Genomic DNA, 23,318 nt, shown 5'->3' with positions numbered 1-23,318 from the left:
AAAATAAGGTAACTCTATTACATGCTATTGAAATTAAGTGAGAAATATGTCAATTATCTTTATGGGAAATGTGAATATTGTTGGATCTGTGTAAATGTCAGACCATCTGAATTAAAAATTTCATTAGTAAGTCTGCCTTTTTGCTGTATTACTTTGACCAAATGCATAAAGTTTCAACAACTAATAGCAATTAAAGTATGGAAAGTTAAAGCTAGACATATTTACATTCAATGTTTTCATCTCTTCAAAAAGTGATGTTTTTACTAATGCATGTGACAACACTCATCATGGTAAGAAGAAAAAAAAACAGAAAATCATGCATTATTAACAGGCTCTGACTTCTGTTCTCTAAAGCAATGTTTTGCAGGGAATTAAAAAAAAAAAGAAATTCAGGCACTGCACTCTTGAAGTGATCAGAGGTGACATCAGAGTCTGCAGGCAGAAGGTTAAAATACAGCCTGTCACATGACTCGGTAAACCCCTAACCTCAGGCCCGAAGAGATAAACAGTTTTGCTATGTGGATGAGTCTCTGCCACAAACAGTCTTGCAGCATTTTCTTATTCAATGAAGAGATATATGCGTTCTGTCTGAATCCTGCCTTTTACTGAATGCATACAAGTGTTCCAAATGGTAAAACGTATTGACCTAGTGATACGGAGAGAGAACAACCACCTCAAGGCATTTTCTCCATAACTTTAACATACATATTATTCTATCAAAGCACATAAATTGTCAAATATTCATGAAATTATACAGCCGTAGTACAATTCCAGATACAGGTGGGGGAAATTATATATTTGCTGACTGGAATTAAGTGGGGTGGCATGGTGGTGCAGTGGTTAGCACCGTTGCCTCACACCTCTGGGACCCGGGTTCGAGTCCAAAAACATGCTGAGGCTAATTGGAGTTGTTAAAGTGCCCGTAGGTGTGCATGTGTGAGTGAATGGTGTGTGAGTGTGCCCTGCGATGGGCTGGCCCCCCCATGGATGGAATTAAGTGGACGGTCATAATACAATCCAGAACTGATTATACAGAATGTTTGGCTTATCTGAGGAAATCCAAGGAAGTTTGACTAGATATGTAAATTTGGACAAAGTCGAGAATAGTTGATCTCGATCAAATCATTGGATGACAAGGATTAGTGGAAATGGATTTGTTTGATTATGTCTACATGAGTTTTTTCTATAAGACAATGATCATATCATTTTCATCATGATCATTTTCCAATGATCATATCATGGAAAAATCTAAGCGGTGATTGTTTCGGGACATTGTTGACATTCCCCGCCAAGAGAGCAGGGTAGCAGCTGAGCAAAATAATTCAGGATGTCCTGCCTGCTGACACAAGGACAAAAAGCACAGGGCGGGGGGCCCCTCTGTCTGAGCGACGTGCCACCGGACACCGCTACACCTTAGAAACGCACTCTGGAAGTTTGCAGATGACCTCCAGTCCACGGGAGACAACAACGACAAAAAAAAAAAGGAAGAAAAAAACTGTCAGGAGCTTCTGAGCAGATGATGTGGATCAGGCTAAATGTCACGTGGCTGCAGCTGCATGTATCCACTCCGGGCCTGGATGCTTTTTGGCAGAGCCATTCCAGCAATGATGACAGTCTTTACATCTCTGCTTTCTTGGGTGCATCAAAACATGCACCCTAATAGCTACCCTGGTTTCTGTACATCGGCGACACCATCCGCACTCTCCCTCTGCACTCGAGCTAGTCAGGGTGCCATACATTTCAAGCAAGTGAGGGCTATTTGTAGTTTGTTTATTGATTTATTTACCTCCCCATTTCCTTTCTAGCACTAAGAGAAACAAGAAACCGTACCCCCCCCCCCCCCCAACCGCTCGCCCCCCCGCCCCCCACAGCTGCTGTTGGTATCAGCTGTGCGAAGCTGAATCGGCTCAGTAATTATTACCTTGGAGTGTGTGAGCCATCATTTGTTAGAGCAGTCGAGTGGCTGAGCGTTGCCTTCGGGTGGGAATTCTCCCATGAGCCGCAGATCTGCAGCAGTCGGCGCTCTGGGTCTGCAGGGACTTTTCCGGGCTCAATCAATGCATCATATCAAGGCCTGTGCTCATGAGGTTCACAAGGTATTCTGGGACCATGGGTGCCAACTTCAGGATTACATGTCAAACAGAGGTTCCGTTTTTCTGCCCCTGTAGACTTAAGAAAACAAGAACGGCCACAAAAAAAAAAGATTGCAACATTTTTAAAAAGAAGGATTTTGTTCTAGAATGTGTTCAATATTCTTCAATTACTGTGTATCGCACAAAAAAAAGCTTTTCACTAAACTGTAAATGGCTATCCTTTCTCAAAATTAAATTTGAAACATTAATTTAAACACTCTAATTATGGCATATGAATGATAGCCCAGTAGATTGAGAGCTCAAAGTCACAGTAATATTTAAAGCAATGAACTTCACTTGACAGTTGTGTTTTTCTTTTGATGTCTTTTTCAAATCATGTCTCCCCGCTGATCATCTAATTATGAGCTATCTGGGACAGGACATTTACACACTAATTAGGACTGAAATTACTAATTCTCCTTTTGTTCTATAATTGTCATTGGGAAATATACTACTAGATTATTAAGCAGAGTGTAGAACATTGTGGCAGACGAGCATAACTGTCTAAAAACAGTATCTCGAGTGCCCACACACATGCACTCACCCCACACATGCGTGTCTGTGTTTCTATCTAGTATACACTATCTGGAATGGCATTACATATACGTAGCCTATGTACATGTAAACGAATAATCCGTGAACTGTAGTGTGAACAAGGCATCATGGGTATTTTATTTATGGCATTTAACGGGCAATATCCTGGCGTGAAACTCATAAGCATTCCCACGGTACAACATCCGTGAGACCAATTATTTTACTTATAAGCATTTATTAGGCAACCGCCAGTTGGTGTTCTGCCAATTAAACCGCTAATTAATAGAAAATGTACCCCCTAAGACATATGCAAAATAGCCTTCAAGTTTCGACATCTCTAACTTCTAATTTCGAACATTTCTGACTTTGACATTAAAGGCCTGATTCTTCCTATTAGGCTCGTAAAATGTGGGGCTCTGATCAATGAAAATAATAATAAATTTTTTTTTTAAGTGTGTAACTTAAATAAAGACATAAAACCAAATTGGAGGGGGATAAATCATTGTCATGTCTAATATGCATCCTTAGAAAATTTCCTACTTCCACTTTTTGCAATTCAAGTAAAATAAGAGAAAACTTTGCCTAGTTTTTTTGTAACAAAGACCACTTGCCTAAGAAGACCTAGCCAGTAGCCATTAGTAACAGGCAGAGATGTATACAAGCACGTTGCATATATCAAACGGACTGTTTGTCTTGTCTTCTGCATATTTATCTACAGTATATATGAGAACCACTGAGAACCGTAGTCAAATTCAAGGTGCGTGTGAGCATTCTGATTCTGATTCTGATTCTAATTGCGATTCTGATTCTGATTCGTACGGAGGTGCGGGTGATTTGAATTTCGCTCTTTCGGCCAGTGCGCCTGCGCAGTCGGAGGCACGCTGGCTCCTCCAGAGCAGCTGTTTTGGGTTTGAAATTCCAACATGGCAGAGGCTGTGCTCAGTCTTCCCTTCACTAACTTGGAATGGTTTCAAATGGCAAGCATCCTCCTTTAACCCGAATAACCATTCATCAGCAAACACATCGGATCGATGTTACCCTAACCCGAGAGGCTGCCCTGTCACAAAATACAGGTAAGTGGTTTTGCAGGAGCGCATCCGAGATCAGTGTAATTAAAAAATAAATACCGGAGCTGCTCCACGGAAGAGCGACCGCTATGTTTTTAATACATCAATTGGCCTCACTGTGCATCATCCAGTATTTCAATTCGCAGTGTGATTTTACGCGTCAGTCTCGGGGCGTTTATTTCTTTCCAGACTTGCGTTAGTGCTTGGAAAGTATCATATTTAGGCTCGTATGTGCTTAGAAAAATCTCATGCGTATTTCCTTTAGGATCCATGTGTTAGCTGTTTAATGAGAAAGTGAGAGTGGGGTGGGGTTTGGGATTGTTTTAAAGTAACTTTTTTTTCGAGAGTGGAAGTTAATTTATGTGATCTTTGTTTGGGGGTGTAAAAAGTTGACGCGATCACTGCATAGATAAATCTGGTAAATAAATACAATGTCACTGTTCTCAGTGTGGGGGCAACTGCAGACATATCTATTTTTAAAGTAGAAGGGGACAGCATGGTGCGTATATTCGTGTCCTCAGAGAGCTGCTAAAATGTGTGTTTTAATGGCACCGACAGCACTCAGATCTCGTTTTTTTTTTTTTTTATCCCTGCACCCCACGGCAGTTTCGAGTAAAATTGACATGGACTTGTATTCGTGGTCATGTGTGTGTGTGTTTTTTCCTCTCTTCTCTCCCCCCATTCTTTCTTCAGTTGTTATCCAAGAGAGCTTTTGTTGGTGTTGCTTTGCCTTAATTATATGCATGTAGGTTAAATGAATACCTGACGAAAAGGGCCCACGTTTTTCAAGGCAGTGAAATCCGATAGCGGAGAGGAAAAGTGGCTCTAATGAAAAGCAACCTTTGGAATTCCGCCTTGTGAAAATTCCGATTCAGCTTTTTTTCTTCCCTTTTTTCTGTTATTGCAGCAAGAAATGCTCAGTAGCACCAGTGTATATGGTATGTCAATTTTGAGATCTTCCTCATTCACGCCGGGGTAGAATGATATTTATATTACATAGTTTGCAATGTTGTTGTACTTGTGTGTCAGTTGTGTTTAATGTTTTTTTTCTGGTAAATATCGGGGAGGGGGGATTTGTTAGGAAATACTTGCATGTCTGCTCGTTGCTCGTGTGTATCTGTGTGTCATACATTTTCCATTTGATGTGTGCTTGGGGTCTGGGATTGTGACATGCTGTATTTAGTGTAGATGTCATCGTTCGAATTATGCATGCGATTTCAATCTGAGATTTCAATGATTCGGTATATGGATGTTAAATTTCATTTACAACACGTGCCAGTTTGCACGTCTTTATTTTTTTTATTTATATCAATATGGATTTTTAAAATGTCTGTTATGATGATAGAAAAATTGATTTGAATTAAAATAGTTGGCAGGTTATAGTAATCAGTTACGCTACAATAGTGTTCCCCGTGTGAATCCAGAACCGCTTTCGTCTTGGAAAAACAGACAATAAATACTGGTTTTGATGGCATTTCTCGCGTGTAGATTCGCTGATATCAAACGGGCCCTTTTGTATAGATGTTTGTTTTAGATGCACATAATTTAACAGCAGATATGTTTTGGGGATGAGAGCTCGGGGCTGCTCTGCTAGGGGATGTGATTACCAGATGGGAGATTTCCCCGTCCACATGTTAAAGCGCTAATATATATTCAGAGCAGATTGGTCCGCTTGCTTCTGATGAGCGGAATATCGCATTTATACATTTTAAATCGGGGCCGGGACGGGACTCCTCCGAACTGGATATTTGATGGAGATTTGTTTTTCGTCTGCCTGGTACTCATTAAGACCATAAATGCAGGGGGAAAAAATAATGGTGTTAGATGGAGACAAGTAGCAGAATAGACGATAAAGAGATATTCAGTGGATGCATGACTTTGAAGCTGTGTTTCGCTGTCTTGATGATTTTTGCTTATTATTATCTTACCGCGGAGTTTGATATCAGCATTAATATACCGGGAAAGTAATTCATAAATAGCACTGATATCCCTCCTTTCTCTGTATATTTGCATTGCTTGTTTTGCTGCGTGCGGTTTTCTTGAAAGCAAATACAAAAAAAAGTTAACGACACATTGATACCAATAAAGAGTAGCCGTATTAATTGAATAATCTTATGTCTTCCCGTAGGAGACGTGTTAATAAATTCCACATGCCAGTCACATGTGGAGGACCCTAACACCGTCAAGAAAGTGCTATTTCCTTGTAAAAATCCCACTCGGACAACAGTGTTTATTTTAAGCCCTGGATCTAATTTCCACACATTTGCTCTTTAGTATGTGTGCTGTTTTCTTTTGGTTAATAAAACTATCCTGAGCTCTGTCATGCAAAGCTGCAGGTTGGAAATGTTGAACAGGTCACCTGAATTAGTCAGTGCTAATAGTGAGTAAAACATATATTGCTTTATCTATAATATAGATAAGGACTGACGTTCATTGCAGTCATATGGTAAAATTTCACCGTGCCATAGAAAGGGATTTGGTTTTGATAATTGAAATAATACTTTACTTTTGCCACCATACAAAATGTAACTCAACATATTGATGCAGGTGGTGGGTTACTGTTTTTATGACATTTAATGAATTATGTGTCATGGTAATATTATGCAATTTAGGGATATATTAAACCTATAGCCTGTGGATATGAGCACTATCAGCATTTTTTAAATTGCAAACTAATTTCAATGCTCGTCTTGCCGTTTGGATTTCTTGTGGATTTGGATTTGTCTTGTTTTTATTTGCATAACATTGATTTTTGTTTTCTAACAGAAAAATTAACAAACATGAGTCTTTGGGTTTCTGGCCCATCTGCTGAAAGCAACAATGCTGAGTTAAAGAGTTAAACGGAAAGATTTAAATTATTGAAAGTCAGAGACAGAATTACAATTTCTTTGGTCTTTTCCTACTGTTATTGTATTGCTTACAGTTTGTATTTAATATCTATTATTAACGAAGGTGTTGTTCAGAGGGGAAGGAGAAGGTGTCGTCTTGTGGTCGTTATTTCTTACTGTCACTTTCCATGCCTGATAAATTTCCTTATTACTTTACCGCACTTCTTGACAAGTAAAAGACATAGTTGCCGTATAGTTCAGGACTGTGAGGTACTTGGTCTAGTATCAAGTCTTTCAAACCAGGCATACAAGGGACATAAGTATGACAGCTGGATTGGCCTGATAAATTAAAAAAACAAAACCACACACACACACACACACCATTCAGACTTGTCTGAATATTAATGTAAATAATGCATATAAAAGAGGCTTTATTAAGCATGTGGTAACTGTCATGCGACAGTGTGCAATAAGCATGAATCAAGCTTTTTTTTTCTGTTGAACGGCTTGTGGCTTGTACAATTGGAGTCATTTTGTATTTCAGATAATTGATTTCTTTTCAGAATCATGTGACTTCGTTTTTAAGGGCAAATACTGGACTTCAGGCAAATTCTTTGGAAGTCAATTAATTAATCATCCCACCCCTATACACATAAAAGGGTACAATAATTCATACTGCATGTGCTAATACATTATGGGGGGGGGGCAGCACTGCGGGACTGAAATCTTCATTTTTGACCCGAGTTGACTTGCAGACATACACACATTTTGCTGTCGGTTTGCCCCTTGCCGTTTGGTGCTGACTTTGGTCGCCAGAGCTGGACAGGTAACGCCACGGTGCGATCACAGTGTGATTGTGGCTTGCTTGTTGATGGACGTTGACCACCCCCCCCCCCACTTCATTTTTTCTGTGCTTTCCTTTGAGCTTATTTGTACAAGGGAGCCTCTTTTTTTGTTAGGGTGTCTTGGAAAAGAGACAACTGGATCGAGAAGTTTATTTCAATAGTCTTGATATACTTTCAAATACACCATTTTCTCCCGACAGGTGATTTTTGCTCCATGTATATGTATATAAAGAGAATACAGAAATTTTTGCAGTTATTCTTTGTGCCATGTTCATTTTTAGATACTTGGAAAATAGACATTTTATTGATCTTTACAACTTTACAAAGGGACACGTATGTTACCACAGAATTTCACTGTTGGCTAAATGTCTCTCTCTCTCTCTCTCACACACACACACACACACCATTAACAGTGCAACAGGGAACATACAATGCCAACTGAATCGAGACGTTTTTCCCATCCACTTTGCCTTATAAAGAAATCCTCTTCTAACGTTATAATGTGCAGATTTCCTCTGTATTTATAATGGTCCGGTGTCCATTTTTATAGAGGTTTAAGGGTCACAAATTATTTAAACCATATACCAATATAATTTTAGTTGAACCTTCTAAAATTTGGATAACAGATATAATGTGTGTAAGCAAGTATTTTCAGAAACCTCTAAGAGTCTTTGTGAAGCCTCACAAAGGTGTAGATTAGATTTTACTGGTGTGTCTATAAGGCTGGATGGGGCTCTGACGTTGGCCAAGTCCCGGAGTGAGCAAATTGTCTGAACTATGAAGGCCGAACGATCATGTTGCCGACTGTGTGCGGCTGTTGTGTTTTTGTCTTTGTTGGTGAGGCAAATACCTTAAAATTCAATGTATGAACTTTCTCTGTGTAGATACACATTGCACAGCCATGTGTGTGAATTACATGTACATTGTTTTAATTTAAAAGACCGTACAAAAGCAGGAGAGAAAGAGCTTGACGGATGTCAATAACCAGTTATTTTTGTTTCAGTCCGGGGGGTGTGTGTGTGTGTGTTATACATCCAAATATCGCAGTAAAACCAGGATTATGTAAACCCAAGATTAAAAGATGCCAGTAGCTCAGGTGCTTGTAAGATTATTATGGGTTTTTTTTCAAATTATGGGCAGGATGTCAAATATGGCTCAAGGTTTTCAGATGTACAAATAGCATCTGCATTTCTGCTGGGTCTTAATGTGTCCTTTGGTAAATGATTAGCTTGTGAAGCAGCGGTACTTGCAATGGTTAGTGGCCCACATAGCATGCTGTATATAGTGCCTCTCCTGCTGTGATATTAAGATTTGGGGGAGGGGGGGGCATGGCCAGTTTCAGGAACTTACGGCCTATTTGGAGCTAATAATTGTACATTAAGATCTCATCACTGTGTTCGCATTTGCGTGTCTTTTGTCGGAACTTGCTCTGACTAATTGACGGTGGTACGCGTAGCTATCCGTTATGGCCGTACTGCCATATTTATCTTAATCCGGCTCCGTGCTTTAATAGCTCCTGACGAAGGGATAATGAGGAGGAAAATGATAACGTCGACTAGCCTTGAGTAGTTATCGCTTTTGGCCCTAGGGCACGTCACCTGACGAAAGGCGCCAAACAACGCCGGTCCGCACGCAGCTGTTTCATCCACACGCCGATGGAGGGATACTGGAATGAAGATTCTGTTGGCTTGCGGGTGGGGGGAGTGCCCGGGGAGGGTAGTGCGATTTCCCGCCAGGATTATGTGAAAACATTAGACTGATGATATTTATCACGTCGTAATGTTGACCATTAAGAGAAGATCTTGCAGCTAACTTAAGTTGCCCCCGCGAGCATGTCCTCGTGGGGGGATCGCCGGGCCCGCTTAAACGGATGGGGCAATCAAGACGCCCGGGTGGCGGGGTTTGTCAGCGCCCATAATGAATGTTATCCCTCCCCATATCTCCGGCCCTGACGAGGCGGCGGCTTACATGAAACGCACGTGAGGTTGTCATCTTTAAGCAAATATGTTAAGTGTTGTCTTTTGTGGTTTCCATCTGAACAGCCAGGGAACCCCATGGGAGCCAGACTCAGGGAAATAGAACAAATCCCATTTCTTCTGAGCTCTGTCCCCCCCTCGTCTCTCTCTCTCTCCCTCTCTTTAGTCTCTCCATTCCCTCATGCCAGTTGCCTGTGTTATCTTTGTGTGTTTCTCTGCGCACTGACAATTCTTTCAGTGATCTAAGTTGGAGCGTATTAGAAACTGGAAGCAGCTGTCTGTTGCTATACTGAGAGACGTGTTTGCTCTACTGCAAAGATGAAGGACCGTGAATCCTTGACATCTCCCCCATCCCCCACCCCCCCGCAACACACCATCTCATTTAGACGCAGAAACTGTCTCCCTTAGACAGACCCCCCTCCCTTTTCTGATTGACAGCGTATTGTATAGAGATTTTTTTTATGCATATGTTTGTTTTTGTCTGCAGGATGCTACCTCTTCACGTGTTGCTGTCCTCCTTTTGCGGGGGTGGGGGTTGGAATTTGGGTCCCCCTGCTTAACTTTGGTTAGCAAGATATGTATAGTTCTGCGTCTGCAGAAGACTATAACCACTGTTTTGCAGTGTTTGCAGGGTTAACTCTGTGTGTGTGTGTGTGTGTGTGTGTGTCAGTGCTTGTTGTGCATGAGACCCTTTAGCAATCAGCAAGGCTTTAGCACATAAACATTTGTGCTCTTTAATCATGCCTGATTGATCATGCCACATGAACTTATTCTTGATATGAAACGCTGATTACTTTATATGCTCATATACATATATATATACTTACATACTGTCTTAGTCATTTATGGTTTGCTTTCAAAAGCATCAGATCAAGGTGAAATTTATGACTCAAAAGGTTGATTAAGGACCTGTCTTCCTGTTTGCAAGAAATTATTCTCCGTTCCAATCTGATTAGGCCTGAACTATAACAAAAATCTAACAATGTTTTTTAAAGTTCATAACAAACTAACATTTTACTGACATTTTACTACATGAATGATATATATATATATATATATATATATATATATATATATATATATATATATATATATATATATATATATATATATATATATATATATATATATATAAATTGTGTGTGTGCATGATCCAAAGTGAATTTCTTAACACCTTTACATTTATTTTCTTGTGTAGTCCTATGTTTCAGTATTTTGGTGGCTGGATCCATAATGTAAATTATCGGTTGTTTCTTGCAGTATGTTGTTAGATTGCTCAGACCTTCTCTGTCATCTTCAGCTTGCAATTTCAATAATTTCAATAAACAACCCGCTCCCCCCCCCCCCCCCTTGCGTTTCCAAGCCACAAACTGTTGGTTTTGTTCTGTCTCTCTGACTGTATCTATGCTATTAAGGAGTTTAGGTAGACTGGCGTCTACTGGGAGTTTGAGAGAAGAGGCGATCCCCCAGTGTACAGAACTAGGTTTAGCAGTAATGCCTTTAATCTGGGCTTGTATGGGATTCTCGTGCATTCATAGATTTGCTTCAGTAATTAGCATACCCCAAGTGGCACGGAAAGAGGCGTTTGCGTGAAACACAGATGTCTTCATTACGCTGTTTACATTTTAATTAGGTACTGTAACTTTTGATTCCTAATGGCTGTTGTGATAGGATATTTTTCCTCTTTGGTTCAAAGGGATCCAGTGATCCATGTTGCCCACACAGTATATCATGCCAGTCTGAAAGACAGATTTTTTTTTTTGTTTTGCCATTCTTCTTTCCGAGACAGCCATGCTTCAGATGCAGCGGTTCTATTTTATTTACATATTTTGAGTTCATTAAAGGGTTCTCTCCCAGGTCCTCTTGGGTGATTGCTTGTTTTCACACTCTCCGTAGCTCTTGTGAAATGCGGTAGGAAACGTTTGTCCAGCGGCCTGGAATTAGGCTGTACTGAGGCCAGCAGACGTAATGTACATCTAACTGTGGGGTCCAAAAGGTAAATCAAGGATATGTGCATCGTTGTGGCTAAAATATAAAATCCCATATATATGCTTATGTTAGGGAGGATGGACGCGTTATCCTGGCTGTCATTGCTTTGGGAAGCAAGGCTGTACAATGTGATTTCTTCCCTCTGGTAATTTGCAAACCCTGGAACTCTGGTTACTGCAAAACATGGGGCGTAAACCATATAATTATTACATTTCATTTCAAAGAGCGTAAAAGTGTGTCAGATTAAATATTCGCTTTTCTAGACTAGACCTAGAGTAAAATTTGAGCGCAAAACTCAGCTGGTAGCTTTGTTGTGGGAAACAGTATTTTCTGTTAATATAGCTAAACTGTGTTTGTGTAACAAATCAGTGGTTCTTTCAAATGCCCCCCCCCCGCCGGGTGGTTCCTACTCTGCCGAGTGCAGGTTTCTGTGAGCCGTGTGAGTGGTCCGTCGTGAACGGTGCCATCTTTTAAAAATGTGTTTTTACCCCGAGTGGAGTGATGCGTAGGTCTGAAAGGTGGTGGTCTCCGTGGCGATGCGTCCCAGGCCTGATGCAATCCTGTTATTGGTCAGATGTGATCTGGGGAGCAAAATGGTGGGGGGTGGAGGCCAGAGGCCTTCTGGCCTGTCATACTTTTGGGACTCGTTCCAATTTTCTGCTCAGTGGCTTGTCTCACGTGAGTGTTAATAAAGTAATTAAAAAAAGGAAAAGCTTTCATGTTCAAGTTTTTTTTCATAGATACTCTTTTTAATGCTCTTTTTTTAATGCAGTTCCTCTAGTTCTAATCAAATCAAATCCTTAATTCACCCCCCCCCCCCCCCCCGCTGTGCACAGTAAATTCTGAATTTTAAGCAGAAAGCACACAGTGTACATGCTCATTTTAGTGGCCTTTACAGAGCTAGTCCTCAGAATTTTTTCAGCTATTAACAGATTTCAACACGCGATGGGACTGAAGAGGTTAAATATGCTCAAGACCTTTTAAGTCCCGCTTTTGCTGGAGAAAATACTGCTGCTTAAGATCCCTATAAATGAATACTACTTAACTGGTATGTTTTATTGGCAAACGAGACCTTACTCTTCTAATTAAAATATTGAAATTAGTGTCTGGGTAAAATTGTACATTGATATGCAAGACAGCTTGCTTTCATTTGTTGAATATGAAAGCTGTGAAAACGCTCATTTGATTTTTTTTCTTTTTTCCCCTCTTTCGTTTAAATCTTTCTGGAACAATGCATTGAGTCATTGTGTTCTGTGCCTAATTGACTCAAATTGATATTATTTTGATGTACTACCAAAGATCACATAAAAGAAGTTTGGGTCTTAATTAGTGGGACAGTCGTATGAGATTCAGAGTGTCAGTGCTCCGCGATAAATCCCCGGCGTTTCCCTCGTCCTCCGCCGCGCTCCCGCGGTTGACAGCCCTGGCGGCTTGCCAGAGATCAACATGAAGCGCTTCAGGTAGCCGGGAGAATTTCAGTCTGTGGCCTGTAGGGGGGAGAGGGAGCACAGAGAAAGCTTTGCTAAACTGGCGTAGAGGTTTTTAAGCGTCGGGAATAAGAGGTTGTGTAAGCTTATTGCGGGACGGGGGGTGGGGGTGGGGGGAACTGGGCACAGCAAGTGGCGGAGGTGCTCTGCAAGGATGCGGTGAGGAGGCCTGCTGTTGCTTTGGTCATCAGCTGGAGGATTTGGAGCCGCTGCTAACGAGGGTACGTAACACGGTAATTGCATCTCGCCTTTAACGAAGCAAGTGTTTCAGACTGTGTGTGACCATGTTACGCACACTAACATCTTCAACACATCTCTCAGAAATATAGAATGAAGAGCATCAGAAAAAAACTGATTCATGTTGATTTTAATATATTTAATATTTGAGTTACTGGGGGTGTTTCATGAAGGTGCCGTTGGATGGTTCTTTGCCAACAAAGGTCGATAAATGAAATGAAAATGTTGTTAAAGCGGAAAAAAACCTAAGCCGTAGCCCTTAATTGGTTTTTATCCATACGATAATATAAAATGAATTCTGCTGGCATCTGAAATGAGCCCTTTGAGTCGTGTTTCATCGAAAAGCAGCAATGATGCTCCGATGCTCGAATCCCTAGGAGGCATTTACGTTAGACGACACTTCGGAAACTTCAAATTGCTTGTTCTTCAGTAATTACGCCCAGAGTTCTCGATAACCCACGTAATTCACTGAAGTGCGGACTCCATTCACGACCCATACAGCTGAATATATCTTCTTATAAGACAAACTGGACATTTTCCCCCCCTATGATGTGTTTTTCATCTTGCTTAAGTAATTAAATTAGTAAGCGTTTGCAAACTCCTACATGCATGGCTCCCAAAGTTAATCACTCATATGTAAGTCCGGTGAAGGTTACAGTCTTTATTTATCCTACATTCATTTATTCTGTCTCAATATTCTTTAGAAAAATTACCTATTATTAATGCAAATCTTAGTCTGCCCCAAATAAAAAAGTGGAAAAATGAAGGAAACCTTTTTGTATCAGTTTTCTAAAAGGTACATCTGAACCGGTTAAAATGTAGTTCATTCCTGCAGATTAAAGGATGGTAGTGAATGAGGAGGAGGCCTGATTTTTGGAGATTAGTTTGTTTTCTGGAGTGAAGTCTGTATAGGCTGGAGTACATAGTGCATCTCAGTTATGGGGGAGCTAGGGGGCGGGGGGCTAGGGGGCGTGGGCCTGCACCATGTTAGCTAAACTTGGCTTATTTGGGAAATGCTGTGATGGTCAACCAGGGACGCGTGTTCGCTGTTCAAGGAATTTCATTTCATTGCTAGTTAAAACTGTATGTTTAATAACAGTTTTGTGACGCATCGCTGAGGGGCCTCTATTAATGTGAATTATGATGTATTTCATGTAGCATTTGAAAAACGTCTCCTGTTTGCCAGGTAGACCAGAATGTTTTAATTGCTTGCCTAGTTGATAGAGCAGCACTTTGGGAATATGCACATGGAACTAGAAACTTGCACCGCAGAAACTGTCAATGACAGTGACAAAAGAGTTTTATTTTTTCTTCTTTCTCCCTCTTCTGCCCACTCGCCAGCCTCTTTTGTTACTTATGGGGAGGCTGCCAAGAAAGTCATGCTGAAAATTGTTTTTAATATGAAAAAAGGAGTGTGGGCAACAGAGCTCATTGAGAAGGCTGAATGGACCATTGACATTAAAGGAGAATTAGCGAGCTGGCATATTGTTGCTTCAACAATGATAAATACTTCCAAACAAAGAGCCATTTGTGAATAGCAGTGTTTTGCGAGTGAGGCAAATGTGACTCTTTTTGTGTTATAAGAGTACAGCTAGGATCTTAAATCGAGTAACAAGTACGTTTTTTGTTGCATGCGGTATTTTTCAGATGTTCAAAATGTCTCCAAAGCACTTAGGAGACGAAAGCAAACATGTTGTGAGGGACTTTTTATGAGGCTGTCATAGGGAAGAAAAATGAAACCTAAACAGTAGCCTGTGTTTGAGAGGCAATTATCTTGTAATGCTACTTGATGAATATCTTGTATTTTGTATTTTTTTTTTCTTTTCAGTTCAGCAAAACTGAATTCTAATTAACATTCCCTGGAGGATTAGGGGTAGATTTCATGTTTTTTGGGGTCTTTCAGCAAATCTCCACTCCCCCTCATACACGCACAAGAAAATAACTGTTAAAGCTGACCCTATTTTGTACACAAAAGGTATAATCAATTTCATTTAAATTGAGCCTGAAGGGGCTACTTTAATTAGGTATATCCTAGTGTCATTTTTTCCCCCCGTGTAACTGTGATATTTGTCTTGACTTTGAGATTTGTAATTTTTCAGTTTCATTTAAAACGTAACACTTTTAAAGGCAATTTTAGGAACAGATAACCCTCATTTCAAATTCCCTGAGATACCACTCTGTATGTGTAACAAATGCTTATAAGAAAAAGGCTGAGTTGTATTATAAATTGGAATATATATTGTAATATATACCCTCAATCCACAAGCTATGTTTTATGTATTTTTTTTTCCTTTTCCATTCTCCTTGCTCTGCACTTTTGATCTATATTTGAATGTTAAGGGTGTTGGTCTGAATTTGGCACTGATCGTGAATCGCCTTATATGTAGCTTGTTTTGTGTGTGGCCTATTTGATGGCAAGAGCAGGTGTCCACATGGAATTAGAGTAATTTAAAATGGAGGTTTATTATTATTACATTATTATTACATGTCCTGAAACTTCCAAAGCTTTGCGAGGTTTATCACCACGTTTATGTTCATTATCTTCACGCCACTTCAGGGATGTTTTCTGTGGTGTGCTCCACAATGGAACCACCAGTCACATGTTCTGCTCAGCTCATCGTTTGCCTGTAAATCTCTAACACTGAAATTCATGGACATATTTGCATTGCTTGTAATTCCATTTTAAATCCTTCCTTTTTCTTTCTAAGACTAGGTTTATCGGAACTTGATTTATCTCACCCTCTTTAAATTTAGAAAAAAAAAATCATTATAGCAGTCAATTTGTTGTTGATATTATTATAGTACGTAAGAAAAGCACCTTTGGAAAGAAATAATTTTCAATAAATTGAAAATATTGTAGTATTTATTGTTGTGTTTGTGAGTAAGTATTGAAGCAGGTAGTAGTAAGCTAGGGCTGTCCTTGTGGATTGCCCTGGTCATTTTTGGTTTCGCTACTATGTGTACTAATAATAATAATTTGGCCTTAATTTTATTTGCAAATTGCCATCAGCAATACGCCGGCTGTGGAATGCAGAATGTTGTCCGGTCGGTGTGGCACAGCAGAGGCCCAGTGGAGCGATGGGCTTTTGGCGGAGCCACAAGTCCCTCATAGAACGGCGTGTACCTTTCATCCTCGATGGAAGTGATTCATAAGTGGCAGCAGGGAAGGATGTTTGCTGATATTCATCTCATTCGAACACCAGTCTCGCTGAAAAAGAGAGCAGCAGATTGTATCTTTTGATTGCAGCCCCCCCCCACCCTCCAAAATGTCCCAAACACTGTAGGCAACAAATAACTCTATTGATGTTGTAATAATAGAAATATCATTGCTTCGAGAAAACAGCTTAAAGACCAAAGGGGCAAGCAGCCAGCCTAGGCGAACACATTTAACGACTGATACGCATCCTTTAATACAGCGAGCTTTCTGCCAGCTGCCAGGGGTAAGCTTTCTGAAACCCAACATTGTTAGCAAACAGCCAGTGGGCAGCGCTAAGTCCTAATGGACATCTACATCTTGGGGAACATTTGCGAAGGCCGAAATCGATCATAACCTCAAATTTCATACATTAATTCTTTTGTCAAATTCTATCTCAAAAACATTTTACTCACTTCTTATAATGTAGCACTTGTTCCTTAATTAATCCTTTTGTTACCTTTTTCTACATTTGCCTTCCATCATAGGGCAGCAAAGATCAGTTGGGTCTTATTAGTGGTTGAGTTACTTGTTCTAGCATAGTTTTGCGCTACATGTGCATTTTGGTTATTGATGGGGGGTCGCCTCATTTCACCAGTTCTGCTCAGGCCTAACTATTTCACCTACTAACCTCCAGAATAACTTTCACCCCATTTGGGTGCTTTTTGTATAAATATGGAAGGGAGGGAGGCTGTTCCATGTTCTTTCCTAATTTTAGAGAGAACGGTGTGGGAAAATATACCAATGCACTTTCATTTTTAAGTACACAGCTACCTTACTGCATTTGACCAAAGGGTAAAATGCAAATTAAATGTAATTTTTAAACAACTAGCAGGCACTGTAGTCCTTGATATCCAGTGTGCAACCAAGTTAACAACAAAATAATCCAGTCTGCTCTGTCAGGAATGAAATGCAGATCATAGATTTTGACTTATTCTAACTTCTGAAGGAACGGTTTATTAATAAGGAAGTATTTAGCTTTTCACTGCAGAAAGGGGATTTTTATACCATATTCTTCTACAAACTGGTTGGCAAAAGACTCCAGAAAGACAAAGAACCACTCCAGTAGTGACTGATATTTATTTAATTTAGGACAGAAATTCTGTTCCCGTGTTTGTTCCCTCATGTTTACTTCCACTGATGGAAGCAAATGATTCGGTACATGACAAGTGAAATTTTATATCAAAAGTCTAGTTAGTTTTCCTAGTTTTGCAGCAGATGCAGAACAGATTGATGCACCATCACTACTTAACAATTGTTTATTAATTGGCTTTAGAACAGTGTCTATGAACAGTGCCTTTCACAGAGGTTAAGACGCCTCAATAAAATAAGCTGTAAATCAAATGAGATCATTCAGGAAAAGCTGCTATTAACAATGCACCAGTTATCATCAGTCTATATATATGTCATAGTCGGCAGACGCCATAACTATTTTTATACCATTTATTGGACGTGAATGATGGCTCATATACATCAGAGATTTATATTTTTTATTTTAGACTTGTTCCTGAGTACATGGGTGATTTACCGAACTTTCGCTGAGTGTGCTTTTTTTTTTTTGCTGGTTATCAGAGCATAAAGTTGGTACATATAATGCAGAAAGGTTCTGGAACGTCTTTCCAGGATCCAGCAGGGCTTATCGTTTTGGACTGCGATGGTCAGATGCCGTTTGGCTGTGAGACTGAGGAAGCAGAGAGGCTACTTTTTTAAACAGATCAGTCTCGCATCATCTCTCAGTGGCGATCTGTGAAGCGAATGACTCACCCCTGGCTTCCGATCACTTAAGTGTTGATCATGACACCTTCAGCGTTACTGATGCCATGCTCTCATTTCATGCTGTGGCGTTTCAGATTCCTACATGCTCTCATCTCCCATGATGAACGCTGTACATTTCTACGTACTGTTCCCTGTTTTCATCATCGTCCTCTCTTCCTGCTGTGAGAGAAATCCAGAAAACTGCATGAGTCTCCATGGGGGGCGATCCACAGTGACCTTAAAGGAATGGGGGGAAAAAACTTTTACAGTAATGGGTCAGATGCACAAGCGTTCTTATTTGCACGTTTTATTGACAGCAGTATTGTATCTTAATAAATTGAACTACGAGTACCACGTGTATATAGGTAATCCATATAGCCCCAGACCTAAATTGAGAATGCATATGAAGTATGTGTAACATAGAAATAGGCCAGATGAAAGTGTGTTCCCCCCCCACATTAATTAGTTCAAAGGTACATCTTGAGCTGAGGAATGATCTGTATTGAAGCAGTTGATATATATTTCCCAAAGGTTCTGCCTTGCTACGAAAAATTATATATGCATGTGCATGTGTGTAAATGTGTGTAAAAAATGTGAAGTGTAGAAAGTAATCTGGGTTACATTATTTGGGATACAGTTTAGGCTTTTGATAGTGGCATACCTTTATATAAACTGCAAAAAAGACCTAAAACGGTTACATAAAAATATAAAGCACTGGCTACCTGGGGACCTTAAAACCTTTAATGACCTCTCTTTATATTACATTTTGCTTTGCATAATGTCATTGAATTTTTTTTTTTTTCCTTCTTTTTTTACTTCAAGCAGCCTGGGAATAGTGACTGACCGCCACAGTATTTCCCTCTGAATGACTTATCAAATTTATTGTTTTGCTGCCTGGGACAGTAATGGGTGTTTAATTACTCAATAAAAGCGGCGAATAGATTCCATTCCTCCTGTGTGTTAGACAAATGGCATCGATCTCGTCCTCCGATGCAACATGAAACCAAGCAAAGCGGAATTGGACCTGCTGGAGTGAGCGAGCCAGTCCGAGGAGAGTTCCTATTCATTAATGATGCATTTTGTAAATCCATTTGGTTTAATTTCACTTTCAAATCTTTTTTTTTTATTTTTTTTTAAAGTTGGGGAAGGTGGTCTTAAATTTAGTTCCTGAAGGCTGACAAGCAGACATCAAGGTGGAGGGTGGCATCAACGGCGGACTCTTCTGGAAAGTTCCGAGTTCATTGCCATACGCAGGGTATACTTCCTGACCCCTTAGTGCATGACAGACCTGCTAATTTGCACAAAAGAAAGGTTTATCAATAATGTAACGTCGTCGTGACACGTGGCTGCCGCAGTCCATTAAAAGGCAGCCGTCCCACTTTTTCAGAATCTTAATATATGTTTTTATTGCTTACTATTCAAAAGACCTGCTCTCAGTGTCTCAAAAACTGTACTTAATTGTAAGTGTAAGACATAAAATATCAATTTTAATTCATTCTGCATTTGTACTACTGTGGTACCCTTGAAACACATATTTTCATAAAAAAAATAGCAGGTTTGCCAAAATTGTATTTTTTTTCCCAACTTCTAAGTGGTGAGTTTCTGTTGAGGTTCAATATTAGAGTAACGTGAGTCAGATGTGCGTGGAGTAAGTCGGGGGTTTATCTGAAAAGACCTCCACCTTGGGAAGAGGCGTTTTCATGAGTGATATGTGGGGGGTGGAACGTAGTGCCCCCAGCAGACTGTGCACGGCTGTCAGTCTGTCAACGGCAGTCCTACTGGCCTTCCCATGGGCTACCTATGCGGGGGGAGGGCCCATGCTGTACCCAGCGGACATCAGCTGCTGACCACCCAGTGACAGTAACTTGCCACTGAACAGAAGTGTCACCGTCTGTATGCAAACTGGTGACAGATGACTGGACACCTGGATAACACCCAGTCTGCAAAAAAAAGAAGGATTTCTTTGTACTTACTCAAAAAAGGCAGGAAAGGTTGCAAAAATTGCAGTGATTTAGCAAGCTAAATAAAACATTTTTATGTGTAACTCATGAAGAAACCAGAAAGTGCTAAGCCATGGTTAAAAAAATCCAAAAGTTATTACTGAAATCCTATAATTCGGATTCAACGATACTCATGTGCAAGCATGTTGTTTTTATAACTGTGTTCTATAGACGTGTCATGTGTGGTATATTGGGTTAAGTGATTCCGGTAATCTCTTCCTCGTATTTCATCTGTCCCATGTTCAAAAATGTGTTTTAGTGTTTCCAGAAGTGCCAGAAGCGTTAACATGACACTTCCTCCTTAAACGGCTTGCGGCGGTAACATAAGTTTTTTTTTTTTTTCCTTCTTGACTTGCTGTCGCCAGTTAATCATTTTAAGTCCTAGCTGTCGTTGTGAAAGCAGATTTCCCTAGTGTTAAGTACTTGCGATCATGCTTCCTTTGGGGGGCGTGAGGAGGCAAAATCAGCATACATTTAGCAATGTATGCTAGGATATTTTGACGCTTCCATGATATAGATGTGTAATGGAATTACAACTGAAGCAGTAGCTGACTGATAATTGCTACCATAATTGTGTGCTATTTTGTTCTAACCAAAAAGGCCCTCATCTGTTACCCATGCTTCCAGTGCACTCGCTGTTTGTTCTTTGTCTCCTAGTCCCATAACACAGTGCTTCCTATGACATCTGTACTACAAACAACATCAGGCCATTTTTATCTGCGTTTTTTCGTCCGAGTTGGACATTTCATTCCTCTCTCCCACCCCACAAACAGAAAGAGAATTCCCATTTTCCAGCAAGCCAGAACAGCACTGGGGTGGGCTGAGTGAAGATTTACCGTGTGTTTAAATGAACGTGACGCAATATTCAGTGCGGTTTCCTTACTGAAAGACCAGTAACTGGGATTTTCTAGACGTTTAGCAATGGAAACACCCCTTGGGCAGGCGCCAAGCCAAGCATTTTCTGTTTTGTATACGGGTTGCAGTTCCAGTTTAGGATTCATGAGTTTAGTCACACCTTTTTGTAAACAGAATTGATGGTGCTAATCACGGCTTTTGCGTTAATTAAATTCAATTGATAATCCAAATAATTTAAAAAAAGTAATGAACTTCATTGAACCACATTGATTTCGTGTAGCACATATTTGTTCAAGTCACCTTCCTTTGAATAGAATGATTAAACAATAATTAAACACAATTAAACCTTAATTGGAGTTGGGGAGGGGGGGTGCCCATTTGCCAGTTCACTTTGATGCCAAATTTTAACATGTCTATATTATGATGTTTTAGGAATGCACTGACAATATAATTTAAATCACGGTTTTTAATGTTTTTGTAAAGTGGTTGTGAAATTGAACTATACTGTATAATCAGTTATTTGCATAGCTAGTTCTGTTAACAAAAGCTTGTTATGGAGTACTTGTCTACTGATTAACCCACAGTTATTGGTGGGCAGTGGTATTGACAGGCATCATCAAACAGAAGTGTTTTTTTTGTTGTTGTTGCTAATATTCATTCTTTGCTGCAGATCAATGCCTTCAGCCGTATCCCCTTCTGCCTCCCTTTCATCTGTATCGTCACCTGAGAGCCTTCCGCTTCCATTTCTTAAACCTGCGATGCCACCGTCATGTCCTCGAGTCTGGCGAGATCCTTGAAGTCAATTTACGTTTGAGCAACGGACGACCTTGGGCTGAGTGTATTGATGAGTGGGATTTGTTCCGTAATAGAATTGTATCTAATTAATTAGCTTTTAATTGGGCGAACAGAGAACACGCAAATGCAGCGCTCTCCGAATTAATCGTTATTCGGCTGCATTGATTATTATCCGCCCGTCTACTTAATGAAAGGTGGCCGTTTATTTTTTTAATGCGCAGATTTTGTTTACAATTGTGATCAGATTGGATTCTGTTACCGTGTGCGTGGATCGCTCTTCGCCATTGATATCACTTTACAGATACCGAAAAATGAAGGTTGAGCCCCTGTTTTGATGCCGATACGATTTGTCTTTTTCCACGGGTGCATGAGCAGACACAACGAGTGGATTTATTTCCTCTGTCCTCCACTCCGTACGCTCCCTGGCAACACGACCAAAAACATCCACGCGCGTGAAAGTTGGCCCGAACCGGCCGATTCAGACCTTCAAGGAATCTTGCTGTGCGTGGACCTCTGTGGGGATTGGAGTGCTTTCCGGTCATTTCCCGATGTGTGAAGGAGTCCTCTGCAATGGTTCTGATCCTCTGCCCTCAATGCCTCATTTCCTCCACATCTCTGGCCACTCAGCAGGTCTCCTCCCGGGCCGCAGCCCACGCAGGCGCCACTGCACAGGCGTCACTGCGCACGCGTCAGCGCTCCCTGCCACCACGTTCGCGGCCTTGTGCTTTTATTGCAAATAATTTTCCTATCTCTGTTCATTAGGCTGGCCGGTGACCAGTGGTCTGCCGCAGTCTATTACATCAATGCGTACCTCTCGTGTCTGTCTGTACTGCAGACTATCGGTTCTGAAAAAATGGTGCAAAACAACGTCGGGGTTGGGGGAGGGGGGAGTCTTGAAATGTAGAAGGAGCAAAGTCTGACCAACTCGGCCCTATAGGTGCATGAAAAGAGAAACTTCAATACACTGGCAGATCAGAGGGAACTATAATCTCAATTTAATATCCAGCTTCTTAGATCTTCCCCAGGTCTGCCAACTTACTTTCACACCAATAAACTACGATTCTCCTTCCCCATGAATAAATGTAGACACTGCCACCTCTGTGCTTAAATAAGTGTAAAAGTGAAGTTCAAATGGGAGCCATTCATATTTATTAACCCTATTTGCGTGGAGTTAGCGCAGTGCATGTATGTTACGTACGTAGGTTAGCCTTATATATCGGGGTTTGCCGTTGATTTGGCTATTCTCCTGTCACAGCTACATTGACGAACACTATAAGGTAAATAACTTAAATCTTATATAAGAGAAACAAACAGCTGTATTGCACGGAGACACGTAGCATGCGTTTATTTCTAAGCCCCAGTGGTGCTTTTGTTCCCCCCCCCTTAACTCAGCTGCACATTTGACTGCGCGGTGGCATTAGTGCTGAGTAACACCTTCTGTCTCTCTCCAGATCAATACTGGAATGACAGCTAAACCCCGGCAATGAAAAATCTTTAGCTTTGAAAAAAGATCCGTCTGTGTCAGGCTCCTGCCGTAGTGCTTAAGAGTGTCTTTCACGCTGAGTACCGTCCAAGTTCACAGATTCTTCTTTTTCTTACACATTTTTTTTCTCTTGTTTTATAGA

General features: G+C 40.5%; 1 protein-coding gene and 1 long non-coding RNA gene across 3 annotated transcripts in view; one reads left to right on the top strand and one right to left on the bottom strand.

Annotated features, from left to right (window-relative positions):
* Nucleotides 1-3,586: 3,586 nt before the first annotated feature.
* The window catches only part of fign (fidgetin), a 40,518-nt gene continuing 20,786 nt past the window's right edge, over nt 3,587-23,318 (top strand). Inside the window, exon 1 of the mRNA XM_049015359.1 lies at nt 3,587-3,739. Within this exon, the coding sequence (XP_048871316.1) occupies nt 3,631-3,739 (109 nt within the window). The 5' untranslated portion in view covers nt 3,587-3,630. The remainder of the gene's footprint in view (nt 3,740-23,318) is intronic.
* Nucleotides 12,624-22,992, bottom strand: LOC125742973 (uncharacterized). 2 transcript variants are annotated; one of them, XR_007398243.1, is made up of 4 exons: nt 22,178-22,992; nt 18,053-18,223; nt 16,220-16,303; nt 12,624-12,858 (listed from the first exon to the last, which is right to left on the bottom strand). It is a non-coding gene; the product is annotated as an uncharacterized LOC125742973 (long non-coding RNA). The 2 variants fall into 2 exon arrangements; XR_007398248.1 differs by lacking the exons at nt 12,624-12,858; nt 16,220-16,303 and adding an exon at nt 17,658-17,969.

This window comes from Brienomyrus brachyistius, chromosome 1 (genome assembly GCF_023856365.1).
Source record: "Brienomyrus brachyistius isolate T26 chromosome 1, BBRACH_0.4, whole genome shotgun sequence".
Taxonomy (NCBI): Eukaryota; Metazoa; Chordata; class Actinopteri; order Osteoglossiformes; family Mormyridae; genus Brienomyrus; species Brienomyrus brachyistius.
The sequence above is the reverse complement of the archived record's forward strand: the minus strand, read 5'-3'. Positions and strand labels throughout refer to the sequence as shown.